This window comes from Callionymus lyra, chromosome 14 (assembly GCF_982586985.1).
Source record: "Callionymus lyra chromosome 14, fCalLyr1.hap1.1, whole genome shotgun sequence".
Classification (NCBI taxonomy): Eukaryota; Metazoa; Chordata; class Actinopteri; order Syngnathiformes; family Callionymidae; genus Callionymus; species Callionymus lyra.
In genome coordinates, this window is record NC_141831.1 from 19,073,862 (window position 1) to 19,091,073 (window position 17,212).

Below are 17,212 nucleotides of genomic sequence, written 5' to 3' on the forward strand. Positions count from 1 at the left end.
TCCATTTCAATATAATTGCTTGCACAGTGCTCCTTGAGATGTTTAAAGCTTGGGAAATCTTTTTGTATCCAAATCCAGCTTTAAACTTCTCCACAACAGTATCTCGGACCTGCCTGGTGTGTTCCTTTGTCTTCATGGTTCTCTCTGCGCTTTAAACAGAACCCTGAGACTATCAAAGAGCAGGTGCATTTATACGGAGACTTGATTACACACAGGTGCATTCTATTTATCATCATCAGTCATTTAGGACAACATTGGATCATTCAAAGATCCTCACTGAACTTCTGGAGTGAGTTTGCTGCACTGAAAGTAAAGGGGCCGAATAATATTGCACGCCCCACTTTTCAGTTTTTTATTTGTTAAAAAAGTTTAAATTATCCAATAAATTTCGTTCCACTTCACGATTGTGTCCCACTTGTTGTTGATTCATGACAAAAAAATAAAATTTTATATCTTTATGTTTGAAGCCTGAAATGTGGCGAAATGTTGAAAGGTTCAAGGGGGCCGAATACTTTCGCAAGGCACTGTATATATATATATATATATATATATATATATATATCTAATATATAAATACATGTATATGAAACATTTTTTTGCTAAATCCTTCTCCTTTTCTCCACAGATCTTTTCGTTGAAATAATCCTTTAAATATTGATGTGTGTGTAAATGATTCAGCCCACAAAGAACTTTTACTGATCTTTGCTTCCGCAGCCAATCCCACGTCTTGCTCAGCAGGGCGCCGGAGGAGGAGCTCCACTGCAGGAACACGTTTCGCCACTCTTTCCCCTGCGCTGCAGACCATGTACCCGTCGCTCCCTGACTTGATGCGAAGTGAGAGGTTCGAGGAGTTGACGTCGGATTCTTCTCTCCGCTGTGTGCATGTCTGAGCTGAACCGTGAGTCGCTCATTACTAAGTAAAGACCCGGAGCGTCGCTGCTCGACTACCTGCTGCTGTCACACTGAAGCTTGACATGTGATTCTTCTCTGAAGCTTGTCTTTGTTGTCGCCGTCCGTGTTTGGAAGACGCCTGTGACAACAGAGTCTGGTGCCGTGACAACAACACAAAGTTGAATCACTGAACAACACAAACTAGACAAGAATGCAGTGAATGATAAGTGAGGTGAGTGAGTTAATGTGTGAGTTAATGTGTGAGTTAATGTGAGGTGAGTGAGTTAATGTGTGAGTTAATGTGTGAGATGAATGAGTTAGTGTGTGAGTTAATGTGTGAGTTAATGTGAGGTGAGTGAGTTAATGTGTGAGTTAATGTGAGGTGAGTGAGTTAATGTGTGAGGTGAGTGAGTTAATGTGTGAGGTGAGTGAGTTAATGTGTGAGGTGAATGAGTTAATGTGTGAGTTAATGTGTGAGTTAATGTGAGGTGAGTGAGTTAATGTGTGAGTTAATGTGAAGTGAGTGAGTTAATGTGTGAGTTAATGTGAGGTGAGTGAGTTAATGTGTGAGTTAATGTGTGAGTTAATGTGAGGTGAGTGAGTTAATGTGTGAGTTAATGTGAGGTGAGTGAGTTAATGTGTGAGGTGAGTGAGTTAATGTGTGAGGTGAATGAGTTAATGTGTGAGTTAATGTGTGAGTTAATGTGAGGTGAGTGAGTTAATGTGTGAGTTAATGTGAGGTGAGTGAGTTAATGTGAGGTGAGTGAGTTAATGTGTGAGGTGAATGAGTTAATGTGTGAGTTAATGTGAGGTGAGTGAGTTAATGTGTGAGTTAATGTGAGGTGAGTGAGTTAATGTGTGAGGTGAATGAGTTAATGTGAGGTGAGTGAGTTAATGTGTGAGGTGAATGAGTTAATGTGAGTTAATGTGAGGTGAGTGAGTTAATGTGTGAGTTAATGTGTGAGGTGAATGAGTTAATATTTGAGTTAATGTGAGGTGAGTGAGTTAATGTGTGAGTTAATGTGAGGTGAATGAGTTAATGTGTGAGTTAATGTGAGGTGAGTGAGTTAATGTGAGGTGAGTGAGTTAATGTGTGAGTTAATGTGAGGTGAGTGAGTTAATGTGTGAGGTGAATGAGTTAATGTGTGAGTTAATGTGAGGTGAGTGAGTTAATGTGAGGTGAGTGAGTTAATGTGTGAGTTAATGTGAGGTGAGTGAGTTAATGTGTGAGGTGAATGGGTTAATGTGTGAGTTAATGTGAGGTGAGTGAGTTAATGTGTGAGTTAATGTGAGGTGAGTGAGTTAATGTGTGAGGTGAATGGGTTAATGTGTGAGTTAATGTGAGGTGAGTGAGTTAATGTGTGAGTTAATGTGAGGTGAGTGAGTTAATTTCATATTAAATAATCAATGCCTTGCATTAAAGAACACCCTGCCCAGCTATCCGTCAGGTCAGGTCAAGTCAACACTCACATTGAAAGATACAAAACAATTCTTAGATGATGCCAGCAAGTCTGGTTCCAAAAAGGACAAGGACAGACATCTGCGTAAGTCAACTGATATACAGATTCTCTCTGGACGACATCAAACTGCGGTAACTTTTCACAATCACCACGTGGCACGGCCATCTTAGAAGACAAGTGTTTATAGTATCTGATCAATTATATATGCCGAAAATGACTAGACGTGTTTACCTGAATCTTCATACTATAAAGATCCGCCATTTCGTTAGAACTTTGCGCTTGGAGCTCGAAGACGTCTCTGCGATAGATTTCTGCTTTGCCAAGGCCCATGATTGTGTAAGTTGTTTCTCTGGCTTTTGCATATTTCACTTAACAAGCATTTTCTCTTAAACTCATTCCTGGGTCTGTTTCCTTCTTTACCACCACCATGTATCGAGACTTGGGGTTGGGTCAGTTCATCGGAAAAAACCCTAAAACTTTGGTGCCGTGACCCTTGGCGTGGACTGGTGGTTCGAAGGCCTATTCGAGTGGCAACCAGAGACGCCACTATACCTTACTTCTGGAATCAGCTGAGAACGTTTTTTGCTTATTTTTATATAGATTTTTCATTATTTCTTTTTGGTTAGGAAAGCTTACGTATATTTTTTAGTGTTGGTTGCCTGGACGAATGATGTAAGTCACTGGTTCTGTCACAAATTGAGATTATAATTCTCAGTGCTTTCTTAAACTGATGCTCGTTTTTGCGGTGTTGTATCAAGTGTAGACGACATTATCGTCTCCATGGTTGTCTTTTTTGTTTAAATAGTTTGTGTCTGTAGGTTTTGATCTTTGGAGATTTTTTCTTGGTGCAGTACTTGTATAAATTGGTATTAATTTGTGGTAATCTAAAGAAATGTAATTGTTAAAAATAAACTTTGTGTGAGATTGTTTTCTCTGAATGTGTGCGACTACTGAGAGTTCATGTGTGTGTGGACAGTATCTCGATCCTCCTGCTGATAAGATACACGTGATTTGTTGGCAGACGCTGTGGTCTCGTCAGCTGCCGGAAGTTCAACTGAGTCTGTTTCCGTCTCTTCTTCTACTCTCAATTTCCGATCTTCGGTGTTGTGTTTGCTGTGCTGCCCCCTGGTGTTTTTTTCTTTGCTTACTTCTTAATTGACTATTGTTCTGACTCAATTAGTTCAATTAAATCAATTACATTTATCAACCGTAATTTGATCAGTATTAATGTTTATTTTATTTTATTAATTTTTCAATGATTACATTTAAATTACATTTTATTATTTTAACATTATACTCACGGGTATATGAGTCTATTTTTGTTTGTATATAAGAATATCAACAGAATCAATTTTCTCCATTTTAATATTCAGATGTTGCAGAATCTCACCCGGATGCAATTCAAGGTTTAATTGATGAGCTTTACCAGAATTACCTTAGGAGTTAGGTGAGTGAGTTAACGGGTTAGGTGAGTGAGTTAATGAGTGAGGTGGTGAGTAAATGAGTGAGGTGAGTGAGTTAATGATTGAGCTGAGTGAGTTAACGGGTCAGGTGAGTGAGTTAATGAGTGAGGTGGTGAGTAAATGAGTGAGGTGAGTGAGTTAATGATTGAGCTGAGTGAGTTAACGGGTCAGGTGAGTGAGTTAATGAGTGAGGTGGTGAGTAAATGAGTGAGGTGAGTGAGTTAATGATTGAGCTGAGTGAGTTAACGGGTCAGGTGAGTGAGTTAATGAGTGAGGTGGTGAGTAAATGAGTGAGGTGAGTGAGTTAATGATTGAGTTGAGTGAGTTAACGGGTCAGGTGAGTGAGATAACGAGTGAGGTGAGTGAGTTAATGAGTGAGGTGATTGAGTTAACGGATAAGGTGAGTGAGTTAACGAGTTAGGTGAGTGAGTTAACGGGTAAGGTGAGTGAGGTGATTGAGTTAACGGATAAGGTGAGTGAGTTAACAAGTTAGGTGAGTGAGTTAACTAGTGAGGTGATTGAGTTAACTGGTAAGGTGAGTGAGATAACGAGTGAGGTGTGAGTTAATGAGTGAGGTGAGTGAGTTAACAAGTGAGGTGAGTGAGTTAACTGGTAAGGTGAGTGAGATAACGAGTGAGGTGTGAGTTAATGAGTGAGGTGAGTGAGATAACGAGTGAGGTGTGAGTTAATGAGTGAGGTGAGTGAGTTAACGGGTAAGGTGAGTGAGATAACTAGTGAGGTGAGTGAGTCAACTAGTGAGGTGAGGGAGATAACGAGTGAGGTGAGTGAGTTAACGAGTGAGGTGAGTGAGTTAACAAGTGAGGTGAGCGAGTCAATGAGTGAGTTAAAGAGTGAGTTAAAGAGTGAGTTAATGAGTGAGTTAATAAGTGAGAGTAAGCGAGTTAACGTCAGGTTAAAATCTGACTTAACACTTCAAACAAAGACAATGAATCAGATCTTGATTCAAAGACACAGTTTAATCGGATACAAAATGACAAAAACAACTTTTAAGTTGTTAACTTGCTAATTATCTTAATCCAATAGTTCCCGAACTATAACAAGTGTTAGTGACTCTCAGGGTCAGAGAGGTTTTTACTCTTCAGTCCAGTTCCTCACATTCCTGTCACACGTGCAACAGAGAAACACAACATGTTCGTCGACGACACGAGACGCCGAGAGCGACGTTTAAACGTCACCTGATGTGTACAGATCCACACTGATCCCGGATCAGTCGTCCTTCTCTGCCGCTTCCTGATTCCCGCTCGACCCGCCTCAGGGCTGTCTTCGGGGCCCGGGGCCGCTGGGAGCAGAGAGGGGGGGTTCCACCACATCTGCCAAGGGACCCATGTAGCCTCGCTCTGTTTTCATGTCTGGCTTCAAAGGCTGCAGAGAGGGGGGGGGGGGGTTGGGGTGTCGCTGCCATTGTTATTTCCCAGAGTGCTCTCTGTCAGGATTCCACTGCTGCTCCATGTTTCTCTCCTCATGGTGACCTGAGACACCGACGGATGTTGAATATTGATCATGGAAGCGTCGGTGAGATTGAAGATCTGTTGAGACGACATGATTGGCTGACCAGTCCAATGTATCCGACTCTTCTTCAGGTACTAACTTCTACTAATATTCCTGTATTTCGCTTTAACGTACTTAAAAGTACTTACTATAGAACTAGTGGTGTGAGAAAATATCCATACCATGAATAAAGCAATATTTATTTTCAAAATACTCCATTGATCAAGTCACATTTGACAGTGTTTTTACAATAACAAATATTCACCGTGTTTGTTCATTTTCGTGTTGCAGATAAAATTCCGGCGGCTATATTTTATGGCCGCTGTCATTCCACCTCCGCGGCTAAATGAACAAACAAATCCCGCAAGATCCCAGAGGATGAATGAGTACGAGAGGATACAGTCGACAGCGTACAAATGGAAACGGTTACGGCTTCTTCAAGAGTCATGTGGTCTGTAAACTCTGTAAACACCAGAGTCAAGTACTTGACAAAACTACAAAAATATCCTTGGTACTACAGTATCGTAGTATATTGCATTGTTTTCTCCTGATACATTTTGAATCGCCTCAAAAAACCAAAATAAAATATGTATCCACCATTTAGTGAAATATCCTGCGTTGTTGGACCGAAACTGTGAATTGTATTCAGTTCGATTGGTTTCATTGGATCAGAAACGTAATGAAATGCAAATTTAAATCTAAATAATTATGATATGCAGAAGATCGTTCAATAAAAACAAAGGATTTTTAAGATGTCAAATTTAATTCAGATTTTTTTGTGTGTGTTTTCTATACATATACATATTTTATTTACATTTATTTATTTGTCTCTGTTTCTATCGTTTTTTTATTTTATATATGGAATATAATGGAACTTTCGAACATTAAACATCATCGATGATAACAAAATGGATACTTTTTTTTTTTAGATTTATTTTATTTAGTTTTGATACGTAGATGTTTAAACTACATTTTTGACAGATTTCTTTTTTACACAAAATAAAAATATAGCTAATGAGATTAAAAACAGCTCAAACTAAACTAATTGACATTCAAATGTTTAACCCATTGTGTAAATTAATAAAAAACATATTCTTCGTTTTGAGCCTGTAATGAAGTCTTTTTTCATCCACTGTGTTGAACCACATGCCGATGTTTAATTAATGATGCCGAGGCCAGGAAGTGAGATGATTACGGGGTCTGCAGGGAGGGGTTGGGGGTCTACGCGTGGCTCCTGTCCTCAGGCTGTGGCTCCTCTGGGTACTCCTGCTGTCACTGCAGTTTAGCGTCACCCAGTTGGGGGCAGCAGAACTCACCTTGACGAGACACAACAAAAAAGAAAGTCTCAACAGTCGTGACTCGTGCCTCTCGGAAAGAGATTTGATTTCCCTCCTCACTCTTTTTTGAAAAAAAAAGGTTCGCACTCGTCTTACCTTCACGTCTTCCAGGATCATCGTGTTCGGTGGAGCGAGGCGCGATCGGAGTCTCTGACCGGGCGAGAAGAGAGAATCACAGCCGAGTTATTTCAAGACGGGTTCATCTTATTTCTCTGGGCATGTTGATAATGGAGAGGACTTGAATTATGAATGCAGTGAATAATCTGCTTCTCCAGGCTCTATAAGTGCAGACGACAGACTTTTTTTCTTTCTCCTCCAAATCGATGACAGCATTAGACTTCAGGTTTTCTGCTTTTTTGCTCTGCCAGGTCTGCCCCGGGGCCTCCACACACGCAGGCTCGACTTACTAAAATTAAATGTCACTCAGGTTCAAGCTTGTCCACCTTCTCTTTGTCTCACTCCCTCTCAGTGAGCTCAGTGCTGCTCAATCAAAAAATAAAGGAAAATCCTAAATATAAAGGAATAGAAAAAAAAACAAGAGCTAAATTTGCTAAAATGACAATTTTATTGTCATTTATGACGATGATAAATATAACTTCTTATCTGATATAAAATAAAATAAATCCCTATAATCACACTCAGAGTTGAACTAGTGATGAAAAACTAAATAAAATCATAAGTTTCTACATGATATGATGATGTCGGCCACATAAATACAGTCTAAGGGCCGCATGTCGTCCCCGTGGCGCACTTGGGCCACATCTGGTTTCGAAGATTGAAAAAATTGGTGGATACAGTTGGCCTTCAAAATAAAATGAAACCCCTTTCTGACTCATTCCCAACTTTAATTCCAACCCTCTTCTCGTCTCACTCCCTCTCACTGAACTCATCACTGTGTGAGCCTAAACTGGATTGTTGCCATCATTACATACACACCTGTTCATTCATGAAGTACTGTCCAATCACACGAGAGCGAGGAAGGACGTGTTGATCCCCTAATACAGGGGCCGACGATTACATTTCCTCAGGGGCCACGTTACATACTGTGACTGATGTGAGGGCCTGACAAGTCTACAGAAAGAAGGAACAAAAATAAAACTTAATTGATGGAAAAGTAAAAAGAAGAAATGTATATATACTGTATATCTACACACACAATAAAGTATTCTTCTAAATATTTTGAGGATAAATAAATACTGACAATAGACAATAAGTAGGGAAGTAGAGGAAACGTCTAAAACCAAAAAGTATATTGTTATATGTTGAAAAGAATAATAACACTACGAATAATAACACTTTGACATCATCAGGGGGTCGTTTAAGTTCAGTCAAAAGGTATGTGGCCCCCTAAAATATGTACGTCCAATCCTGTCGACTACAGCTGTACTTAAAACAAGAGTCGAAACCAAAAGGGATCTGAACTTCGATGCACCAGATCCTCTTGCTGTACGTTCAAGTGGCTTTTGCGAGCACAAGTTGAAACGAGCGGCGCCGGTGGAGGCTGTGTTGCTAAAAGACACCTACCTGATCGGATCAGGTTTGCTGTGTGTGTGTGTGCGTGTGCATGTGTGTGTGTGTGTGTGTGTGTGTGTGTGTCCACCCTGAGCTGGATTGTCATCTGAAGATAACAGGAGGCGACTGAAAGAGGGTGTAGAAGTATATCTCCCCCCTTCCTCCTTCGCTCTGGTCACATTTGTTGCTACTGGCATCTGTTGAATTATTGAACCTGGGGTGTCTCCTCCTCTTCCTCCTCTTCCTCCTCCTATGCTTCTCCTCACATTCCCTCACTGTGCTCCCTCGATCGCCCAACCAAAACACAAGTCTCATCCTCATTCTGTCAGAAATTCTCTTGACAACATCACCAGCACATGCTGGCCGTCCTTCTTAAAGGCAACACTTTGAAACACTTTCCCCCCAGATAAGGATCTCATAGGCCCGTCTCCAACTCCCCCTTTACCGCCTCGATTTTTAAGCAAAATAGCTGCTTCTGTGAGCCCTGAAGGTTCAACCGTCTCGTTGGTATCGCAAGAGAAAACTGAATATACCTTTGAGCTGCTGCTGAATAATTCAAACATCCTTCAGTCGCCACATGCTGCTGCATCACCTCAACTTACCACCTACCAGACACCAATAACAACCATTCATTATTCACACGGAACTTTTTCTAACCTCGTGGGCATCAGAATCATCGTGAAAGTGGTGTTTTATATATTATTTTTGTTACAGGAATAATAAAATAGAGCTGCAAAAAAAAACATCTGTAATAACTGATGGGAACGTTGTCGACGACTGGAGTCGCTGCACGGACGGTAATTTATGATGCAAAACATTATGCTCTAATAATATTTCCGTCCGATTTATCGATAGAATCGATCGAAAAACCCCAAATTAATCGATAAACTATATTTCAGTTTATTGAAAAGGACAATGTACTTCGTTGTCATTTTTTATTTCTAAGTCTTTACTTTTGAGGCTTTTTCCATCTTGTTGTCCAAATGTGTAACAATGAAAAAGAGTCCGTGTGAAAGTGTTTTCATTATTATTCGATTAAATAATTCCTAATTATAAATCGTTCCGCGATTATTCATAATTAACGTTTAAGAACAATAGTTTGATGGTCTACACATTTTTTTTAAATAATAATATAATATATTGTTTTTACCAGGAAGAGTATTGAAAAAACGACGTTTGGTTTGTTTACATTTTTATTATTTTACGATTTTAATGACTGATTCTCTAATAATAAAAGTTGAAATTACAGACGGAATTTCAAGATATAAATCGAATCGAAAAACGTTTATAAAACCTCTTTTATTTAAATAAATTAAAAAAAAAACCACATGTAGAAGGAAGAAGCTGTTAAATAAAATAAAAAGTTGGAAAATAATCATGTTTAAAATAAATAAACTCTAAAATAAGCGTTACAAAGTGAAATAAATTAAATCAAAATATCATCGAATCATTTTGAAAAATACCTGCGTTTGTGAGAGCTTCCGTCCACCTGTGGTGCGTCCACGTTATCTCTCCCCAGAGTCTTCCAAGTTCGCAGCCGGACTTCTTACTCGCGACTCCCGCACATTTACCGCGTTTTATAGCGATCTATAATTAATATTGCATCGTCATGACTTAATAATCTCTCAGCCCGTGGACACGACCGGGCGACATGTCAAGCATCCATAATGCAAAGCGCGCTAGGAACTAATTAGAGACGACGGAAGCATTAAGGCGACGACCCTGTCGCGAGGAAAATTACTGTAAAGCATGTAATATAGGCCCCTCTTTGATTCTACGAGGCGCTTGCATCGCATGTAAAATGCATGTTTAATCCCGGAGACTGTTTATGAGATTATCAATATCTTAAATGAATCAGTTTACAGGTGTTTGTCGCGTTTGAATCGATAACATCCTGAAAAATAAACGAGCAAATCCTCTTACTCTCTGTAGTACGGTAAACGTTAAGATAAATAAGTAAATAAACAGGCTTTTTTTTGTTGTTTTTGTAGAAAATAACCAATAATTTATTATTTGAAATTCACACATTGTTTAAAACCAAAAGTGTATATATTAAGTAAATAAAAGTTTGAAAATACTTGTAAAGGCCTTAATATATTATACTCGGTATCTGATATTCAAAAAAACAAACACATCAACAATTCTCAAATATAGCAGCCACACTGATGTGCCTCGATACGACATCATGTCTGAATAATTCAAGATACTCGGTGAAGATGTGCAGTTCTTGTGACATCGATAACAAAACCAAAAAAAAGTCATTTAAGGCCTTTTTTTTATCAGTGCGACGAAAAAAAAAGTGTGAGTTTTTACTGCAAGAGTGACAGATTTATCACAACATTAGTGGTGTCACTGAGGTGAGTCCGGGTCCCGTCAAAAAAAGTGCAGCAACAACTTGTGAGTGAAAAGAAAGAAAAAAGAAAGTAATCCATTTGATCGATTGTTTTGAGGGTCTCAGTGAACCGCCGAGTATTTCATCCGTTTCTGTTTTTGCCGCTGGTTGCAGAACCAAACTCGCACCACGTTCTTTTTCAGGTCCAGTTTCTCGGCGATGGCCGCGATCTTCTCCGACGACGGCCGCGGCTGGATGGCGAAGTAGGCCTCGAGCGAGCGCTTCTCCGGCGCCGCGATGGACGTGCGCTTCCGCTTCCTCTCGCCGCCGCCGCCGCTGAACATCTCCGGCTTGTTGCTCCTCTCCCGGTGCGCCGCCTCCGCCTCCTCCAGCCAGGCCTGCAGCACCGGCTTCAGCGCGATCATGTTGTTGTGCGACAGCGTCAGGGACTCGAACCTGCAGATGGTGCTCTGGCTCAGGGAGCCCACGCCCGGGATCTTCAAGTTGGCGAGCGCTGACCCGACGTCCGCCTGGGTGACCCCGAGTTTGATCCTCCTCTGCTTGAAGCGCTCGGCGAACGCCTCCAGCTCCCGCGGGTCCGACTCCACGTCGTGGACCATGGAGAGCGGGTGCGCCATGGTGGCCATCACCTGTCCCATCGTCTGCTGCAGGTGGTGGTGGTGATGGTGGTGGTGGTTCATCATCATCCCCCCCGGCGGCTCCGGGGCGCCCATCCCGTTGGTGACGACCCCCAGGCTGCTGGAGAGGTGCTCCAGCAGGTCCCCGGCCTCCAGGGTCTGGTGGTGGTGGTGGTGCTGATGGGAGATGGAGGAGGAGGAGGAGGAGGCTGAGGTGCAGGGGACACTGCTCATGGTATGGTAAGTCACGTCGGGTTTGAAGGGGTGACTCTTCGCGAGGGTGTCAGCAGCCAGAGCCTCCGCCCGCGCCAGCAGAGACTCATCAAAGCCTCCGAATATATTGCCCTGCAGCTGCAAAGCAAGAGAGCGCGCATGATGGAGTCAGTGGGGAATTGTGTCAGTGCTCTCAAAACATTTTTTTTTCTTTCCCAGCCTCCTCAAAGCGAGGGTCATAAAAATTAATATGGAAAAGGGGGGAGGAAAAAGGGGGAGAGGATTAGATAGAACAAAGTCCTGTCAAATCAACTTTTACAGACATTTATTTACCCCCCTCTCTCCTCCCTTACTCCCTCTCTTTTCCTTCCCCCTCCTCAGAACCCAACACACACTCGTACACGTACCTGCGGGGCCGGCAGACACACTCTGCGCATGCCCTCCGAGCCTGAGTGCAGGCCCGGGTACTTGGGCTCATGGAGCGCCGGGTGCATGCTGAAGTGCTGCTTGCCGTTCATGGTCATCATCCTCCTGCCTTGGGGCCCCCCTGGCATGAAGGCCGTGGGGCTTTGGGGTTGGGGTTGGGTGGGGTGGGGGGGTTGGCGTGAGAGCTGCGGAGCTCCACTGCTCCTCTTCGCCAGACTGAGACCTGCAAGCGTCGCCCTCCTCCTCTTTCAGCCTCCCACCTCCCCCTCTCCTCTCCTCCCTCCCACCTCTCGACTTACAGCTTGATAGGATGTCAAATTCTTCCCCTGTGTTCTCAATTTTTAGCTTAAAAATACTATTTTAACCAGTAGGGTGGACTGAGGGGGGTCAGGGGCCACAAGAAACCCTTTGACTTTGGTCCACGAGGAATGTCAATGATAAAATGTTATGTTACAATTTCTGTCATCATATACAGATATCAATGAAGAATATACATCACAATGAAGGAACAACGATACAATATATTGCGATACTGTAGGAACAAGGATGTATTTGTAGTATTGTCGAGTACTTGACTCTGGTGTTGCAGAATTTACAGACCACATGACTCTTGACGAACTGCTTTCATTTGTTTTGAAACCAAAAAAAAAAGAAGTCAAAATGTCGACTTTAAAAGCTGCTGGAGTCGACTGTATCCTCTCGTCCTCAGTCGTCGCAGGGGATCTCGCTGAATTTTATTTGATTTTACTGACTGACGGAGGTTTATTTACAACACTGAACAAACAGTGAATATTTACAAGTTTATTGTAAATAATAAATCTAATGATTTATTTATTTTATGTAAACTTTATTAAACCATAGAATGCTTAAAATATTTGATGATATATGATTAATAAAAAAAATGTAAAGCAAAAAGTTGTGAAAAAGTTGCAGAAAGTTATAGGATTCAAGTTACGTTTTTGCTTTAATATATATATAGAGTACACATGAGTGTTTGTAAGACTTCACTTGCACTTTTATTTTATTCTTTTTTGTTTTATTCTACTTTATAAAACAATGTGTTTTTTTAATGGTAATGGAACACTTGTATTTATAAATGTGTAATACATATTTAATATCCAAGAATTGTTTTGATTAATTTTGAATAATTTCGAAACTCTACATCAATCCCACTCAACTTTTAAATACGTTTTATTATTTTGTGTGTATCTATACACGCGTCGGGTGAATAGAAATCGAATGACATCACAAAAAACATGTGTCAGAAGAATGAACTTTGTGAATATACAAACCATCTTAAGCAACGTAGCTGTCCATGGTGCTGAACCTGCGCCTACGTGAGACTGAGTGTGAGACTCGTACCAGTGACTCTTCTCCAGCTCAGACTTCTCATGTAGCAGCTCACCTCAAACTCGTGGATCCACGTTGGTCAGAGAGAAAGAAGAGCCCGGCGGGCCGGACCGGTGACACAGTTGGTCCATTTGATCCTGTCGCTCGCTTCTCTGGTTCCCCCAGACTCTAAATAATTGAGCGTGGTGATGGCAGGCATCCATTACCTCACCGGTGTGCTCGCGTTCATTACACAGATTAAAACACAAGATCTTTATTTTTATTGTTGACCTGTTGCATGCTGGGAAATGTCTGTCTATCTATCTATCTATCTATCTATCTATCTATCTATCTATCTATCTATCTATCTATCTATCTATCTATCTATCTATCTATCTATCTATCTATCTATCTATCTATCTATCTATCTATCTATCTATCTATCTATCTATCTATCTATCTATCGATCTAATCAATCTAATCAATCTAATACTGCTCCTTTATTGTTTTATTACACATACAGTATATTACTCCTTTTTAAATTCATGTATTATATTGCGACATTCAACTTCTGCATTCTCATATTTTCCCAACCTTTCTGTCATATTTTTCCCCCCAATTTGTTTTTAATCATGATGATGCCACACCTATGCCGTGGTACATTTTTGACAGCTCACGATTTATCCTCTAGTCCCATCACTCATGAACACTTTCCAAAGTGCACTCGTTGTAACTAAGTAAGCAAAGGTTTTTTTTTAAGTTTCTTTCTAGACGAGGGTCACAAAGCGCTTGAACAATGAAAAACAATACACAGTTAAATTATATACTTTAAAAGACACATAAGACAAACACAGGAGTCCCAGAAAATCATGGAAATGCACAAATAAGAAAGTCTTAAGATGTTTCTTGAAGGTGTCAGTAGATCATCAAACACAGAGAGAGAGGAAGATCGTTCCAAAGCTTAGGAGTAACAGTCTGGAAGGATTTCTCTCCTCTGGTCCGGAAGCGTGTTCAGAAACCATCAGTAGATTCTGATCCACAGACCTCAGAGCCCGAGCTGGGGTGTAAGGCTGGATCAGATCACTTATGTAAGGAGGAGTCTGACCATGAATAGATCTGAAAGTAAGAACCAGAATTTTAAAGTTGATCCTGAAATAAACTGGCAGCCAGTGAAGAGTTTTAAGGATCCGGGAAATGTGAGTTCTTCTACTTGAGCGGGTTGTATAAAAATATTCATAAAGATAAATAACATTCATTTATTTCAATGAAGTAAATTTTTTTTTTTTTTTATAATCCCCTAGGTTAACTATCGTAACCCAGGTTCTACGAATAGTGTAAAGCCCTCTAAAATGAGTTCCACTATTGGTTAATCACCCACACTTCCTCACAGGCTCAGTCCAGCAGGGCTACATGGTAATTGGGAATTGTTTTATTCGTAAAGTCACCCAAGAAAGCATGGGCTGCTGACGTCAATGCAGATGTTTAGGTGGAGGCCTAGGGCGCAGCTGCACAGATGTCTTCCGCAGCGATAGAGGCCGCGGAAGCAGCTAGGGTGGAGTGCATCCTCAGACCACTGGGGGGGATATTACCTTCCTCCCTGTACACCCGTAGAATGGACAATCTCACCCAGAGAGAAAATCCCTGAGGCGAGACCGCCTCAACCATTCGACGTCTGCCATAGACCAGCTGCACATCAGAGTGTCTGAATCGGCCACCCAGCTCAAATAACAGTCCAAGGCAGTAAGCATCTTTATTTGTAAAGGAAAAGGCAAGAACTTTGGGCTGGAACCCTGCACGGGGACACAGATGACTCTTCGACACACAGGGCTAATAGAAAGCGCACAAAGCTCACTTGCTCTCTTTGCTGAAGCCAGGGCCAGCAGGAGCAAAAACTTAGGACAACACGGGCCTGTGAAAGGTTCCAGCTGAAGGTCGCACCATGGGCTTGAGGGCCACACAAGAAGTTGAACCTGTCAAGCCCCCCGCCAAAACCAAATCACCAAAGGGTGACTCCAGTCAAACCACACTCCAACCCGGCATGCCTTGCCGCTAGAGCTGTAGTTCTGAATGTTCTCCAGTGTATGAAGGTGTCCCGGTACAGGGTCCCACTCAGCCACATATTGAGCATCTGATCCAGCAGTGGGTGGCGAGTTCATTGAGCCGTCTCAGCTGCTCACCTCGATATGGAAGCTGGGTTAAAGGGCAGAGCACTATGATGGAGAACAATATATCTCATGAACACCAGAGGTCTGTGAATCAGTCAAACCTCACGCGAAGCCCTAAATAAAGCATGAACCCCCTTTTCTCACTCTCACACATACATTCCTCTTAATAGCAGTCTCGGCATTTATAATTCAGCGGCCATTGTTTTTGATCCGTCAGCTCAGTGTCTTTCAGCTCATGTAGATTCACTCTGACATGTTGTAGAAAGGCATCTGCGGACAGTGGTGGCAGCGAGCTCTCTGCTGACTGACTCAAGTATATTGTTTGAGAAGTCGAAGAAATTACGGTACGAAAATAAAGTTAAAGTTATTATTTACAAAGCCGTCATAACACATAAAATATTTCATTATCCACAATCGTATTCATTACCTCATCGGTATACATCCTTCATTCAGCCAATGGGGATTCTTGCTAGGACTTGGTGTTAATATCCCATGATGATCAGCTCAGTCTTAATGATGGAGATATTCTCTGGGTGGGGTTGGATTGAGAGATTGGGGAATTGACCGCCTGGTGACACCAGTCCGACACATTATCAGTTGTTTACTGCAGTCTCTTAGGGTGTTTTGGCCTTTTCTCACAATACACCCTCCTTGATGGCTGGCCCACCACAGGCTGATCAAACCTGGGCGTGTGTCACACTGGGGGCACCTTTGGGCCATCTGGCAGCCCAAATGGTCTCCTTTTCGCTTCAGCCACAAGCAATGACTGCTTTTTTCTGCAACACTGGCTAGCTCGTTGATGGCCTTCCGTTGAGCCTGCCCTCTGATTTCCTTCAGGAGCCTTGGGGTGGAGCTGGCTACAAAGCCCCTACAGCCAACCTCCTCTGGTCGCACCTTGACGATCCAGCCCCGATCCTCTGCATCAGCTGCTAAGTTGGCATACTGCAGGTTCTTCCTTTCGTATGCTTCATCATTAGCCTCCTCCTACAGTACTGTCAATTTGATGGTGAAGACACGTCAGCAGGATTTGGACGTGAGGACCAGGTCTGGCCGCAGGTTGGTCACTGCAATATCCGGTGAGAAGGTGAGCCTCTGGCCCGGGTTAACACGCATTTCCCAATCACGGGCTGCGTCCAGGGGGCTTGAGTGGTGCAGAGACTTGATCAGTTGCTTCTCCCTCCCGAACGAAAGCGGTTTTAGCAAAGGTAGTCTGGGCTTTCAGGGGGATGGTGTTGGTAGTTATCCTCTTATTTTCAAGCTCAGCTGCCAAGCCATCTGATTGTGGCGCCAGGTATATCTGCCTTGGATGAGGCTAGTTTTGCAACCCACCAGGATGTGTTTTTATGGTTGGTGGTGCAGCACACTGGGGACAGGCTGGGTCCCCCCCAAACCAGAGATGTAAGTTAGTTGGAGAGGGTAGGGTATCATATGAAACGCATCCTATTGGCCTCCATGCTCCAGTTTGCTCCAGGTGATTTTCCTCCTCTCCACACCTTCCCATTTCATCCAGCGGTCTTACTTGGCTTGAGAGACTGCAGTGGCTCATCTGGCTGCTTCTTTCTGGTGGCGTTCGGATGGAGTTCCCTTCTGCCATGTGGGTGTTGTTAGGCCCTGTCTTCCTTGTTGGACTTTCCCCACTATGTCTTGGTGTCTTTGCGCCGCTTTCGCCTGTGCCACTGGTGTAAAAGGCCTCCATTTCCTCCCCTGTTGCTAGGGTGGGAGTAGCACCTCTGACAAAGGGATCCCGGGATTCTGTGAGGGTCATCTCAAGCATTGTTTTAGCACATTTGTACTCCTTCACCAGGCTTGAATTTAGCAGCGAGTGAGCACCATTACCATACAGGCCTTTGGTGCAGAGATATTTGGGTAGTCCCGGCCATTTCCTCACTTGCACATTCACCAATTGTTCCAACTGCTTTACATGAGAAAGGGTGACC

General features: G+C 42.4%; 1 protein-coding gene and 1 long non-coding RNA gene across 2 annotated transcripts; both read right to left on the reverse strand.

Moving 5' to 3' along the window:
- Positions 1-6,508: 6,508 nt before the first annotated feature.
- LOC148066373 (uncharacterized) lies at positions 6,509-9,811 on the reverse strand. The gene is made up of 4 exons (XR_015713319.1): positions 9,636-9,811; positions 7,597-7,731; positions 6,757-6,810; positions 6,509-6,639 (listed from the first exon to the last, which is right to left on the reverse strand). It is a non-coding gene; the product is annotated as an uncharacterized LOC148066373 (long non-coding RNA).
- An 815-nt stretch (positions 9,812-10,626) lies between these two features.
- Positions 10,627-11,895, reverse strand: pou4f3 (POU class 4 homeobox 3). The gene is made up of 2 exons (XM_087807141.1): positions 11,763-11,895; positions 10,627-11,493 (listed from the first exon to the last, which is right to left on the reverse strand). The coding sequence occupies exons 1-2, from the start codon at positions 11,880-11,882 to the stop codon at positions 10,627-10,629; spliced, it is 987 nt and encodes a 328-aa protein (XP_087663267.1). The 5' UTR covers positions 11,883-11,895.
- Between the last annotated feature and the right edge of the window lie 5,317 nt (positions 11,896-17,212).

Bases quoted from the DNA above. Each gene is read 5' to 3' on its own strand.
- pou4f3 (XM_087807141.1), bottom strand. From the start codon at position 11,882: ATGATGACCATGAACGGCAAGCAGCACTTCAGCATGCACCCGGCGCTC. The intron at 11,494-11,762 runs GTACGTGTACGA...CTTGCTTTGCAG, and splicing joins TGTGTCTGCCGGCCCCGCAG to CTGCAGGGCAATATATTCGG.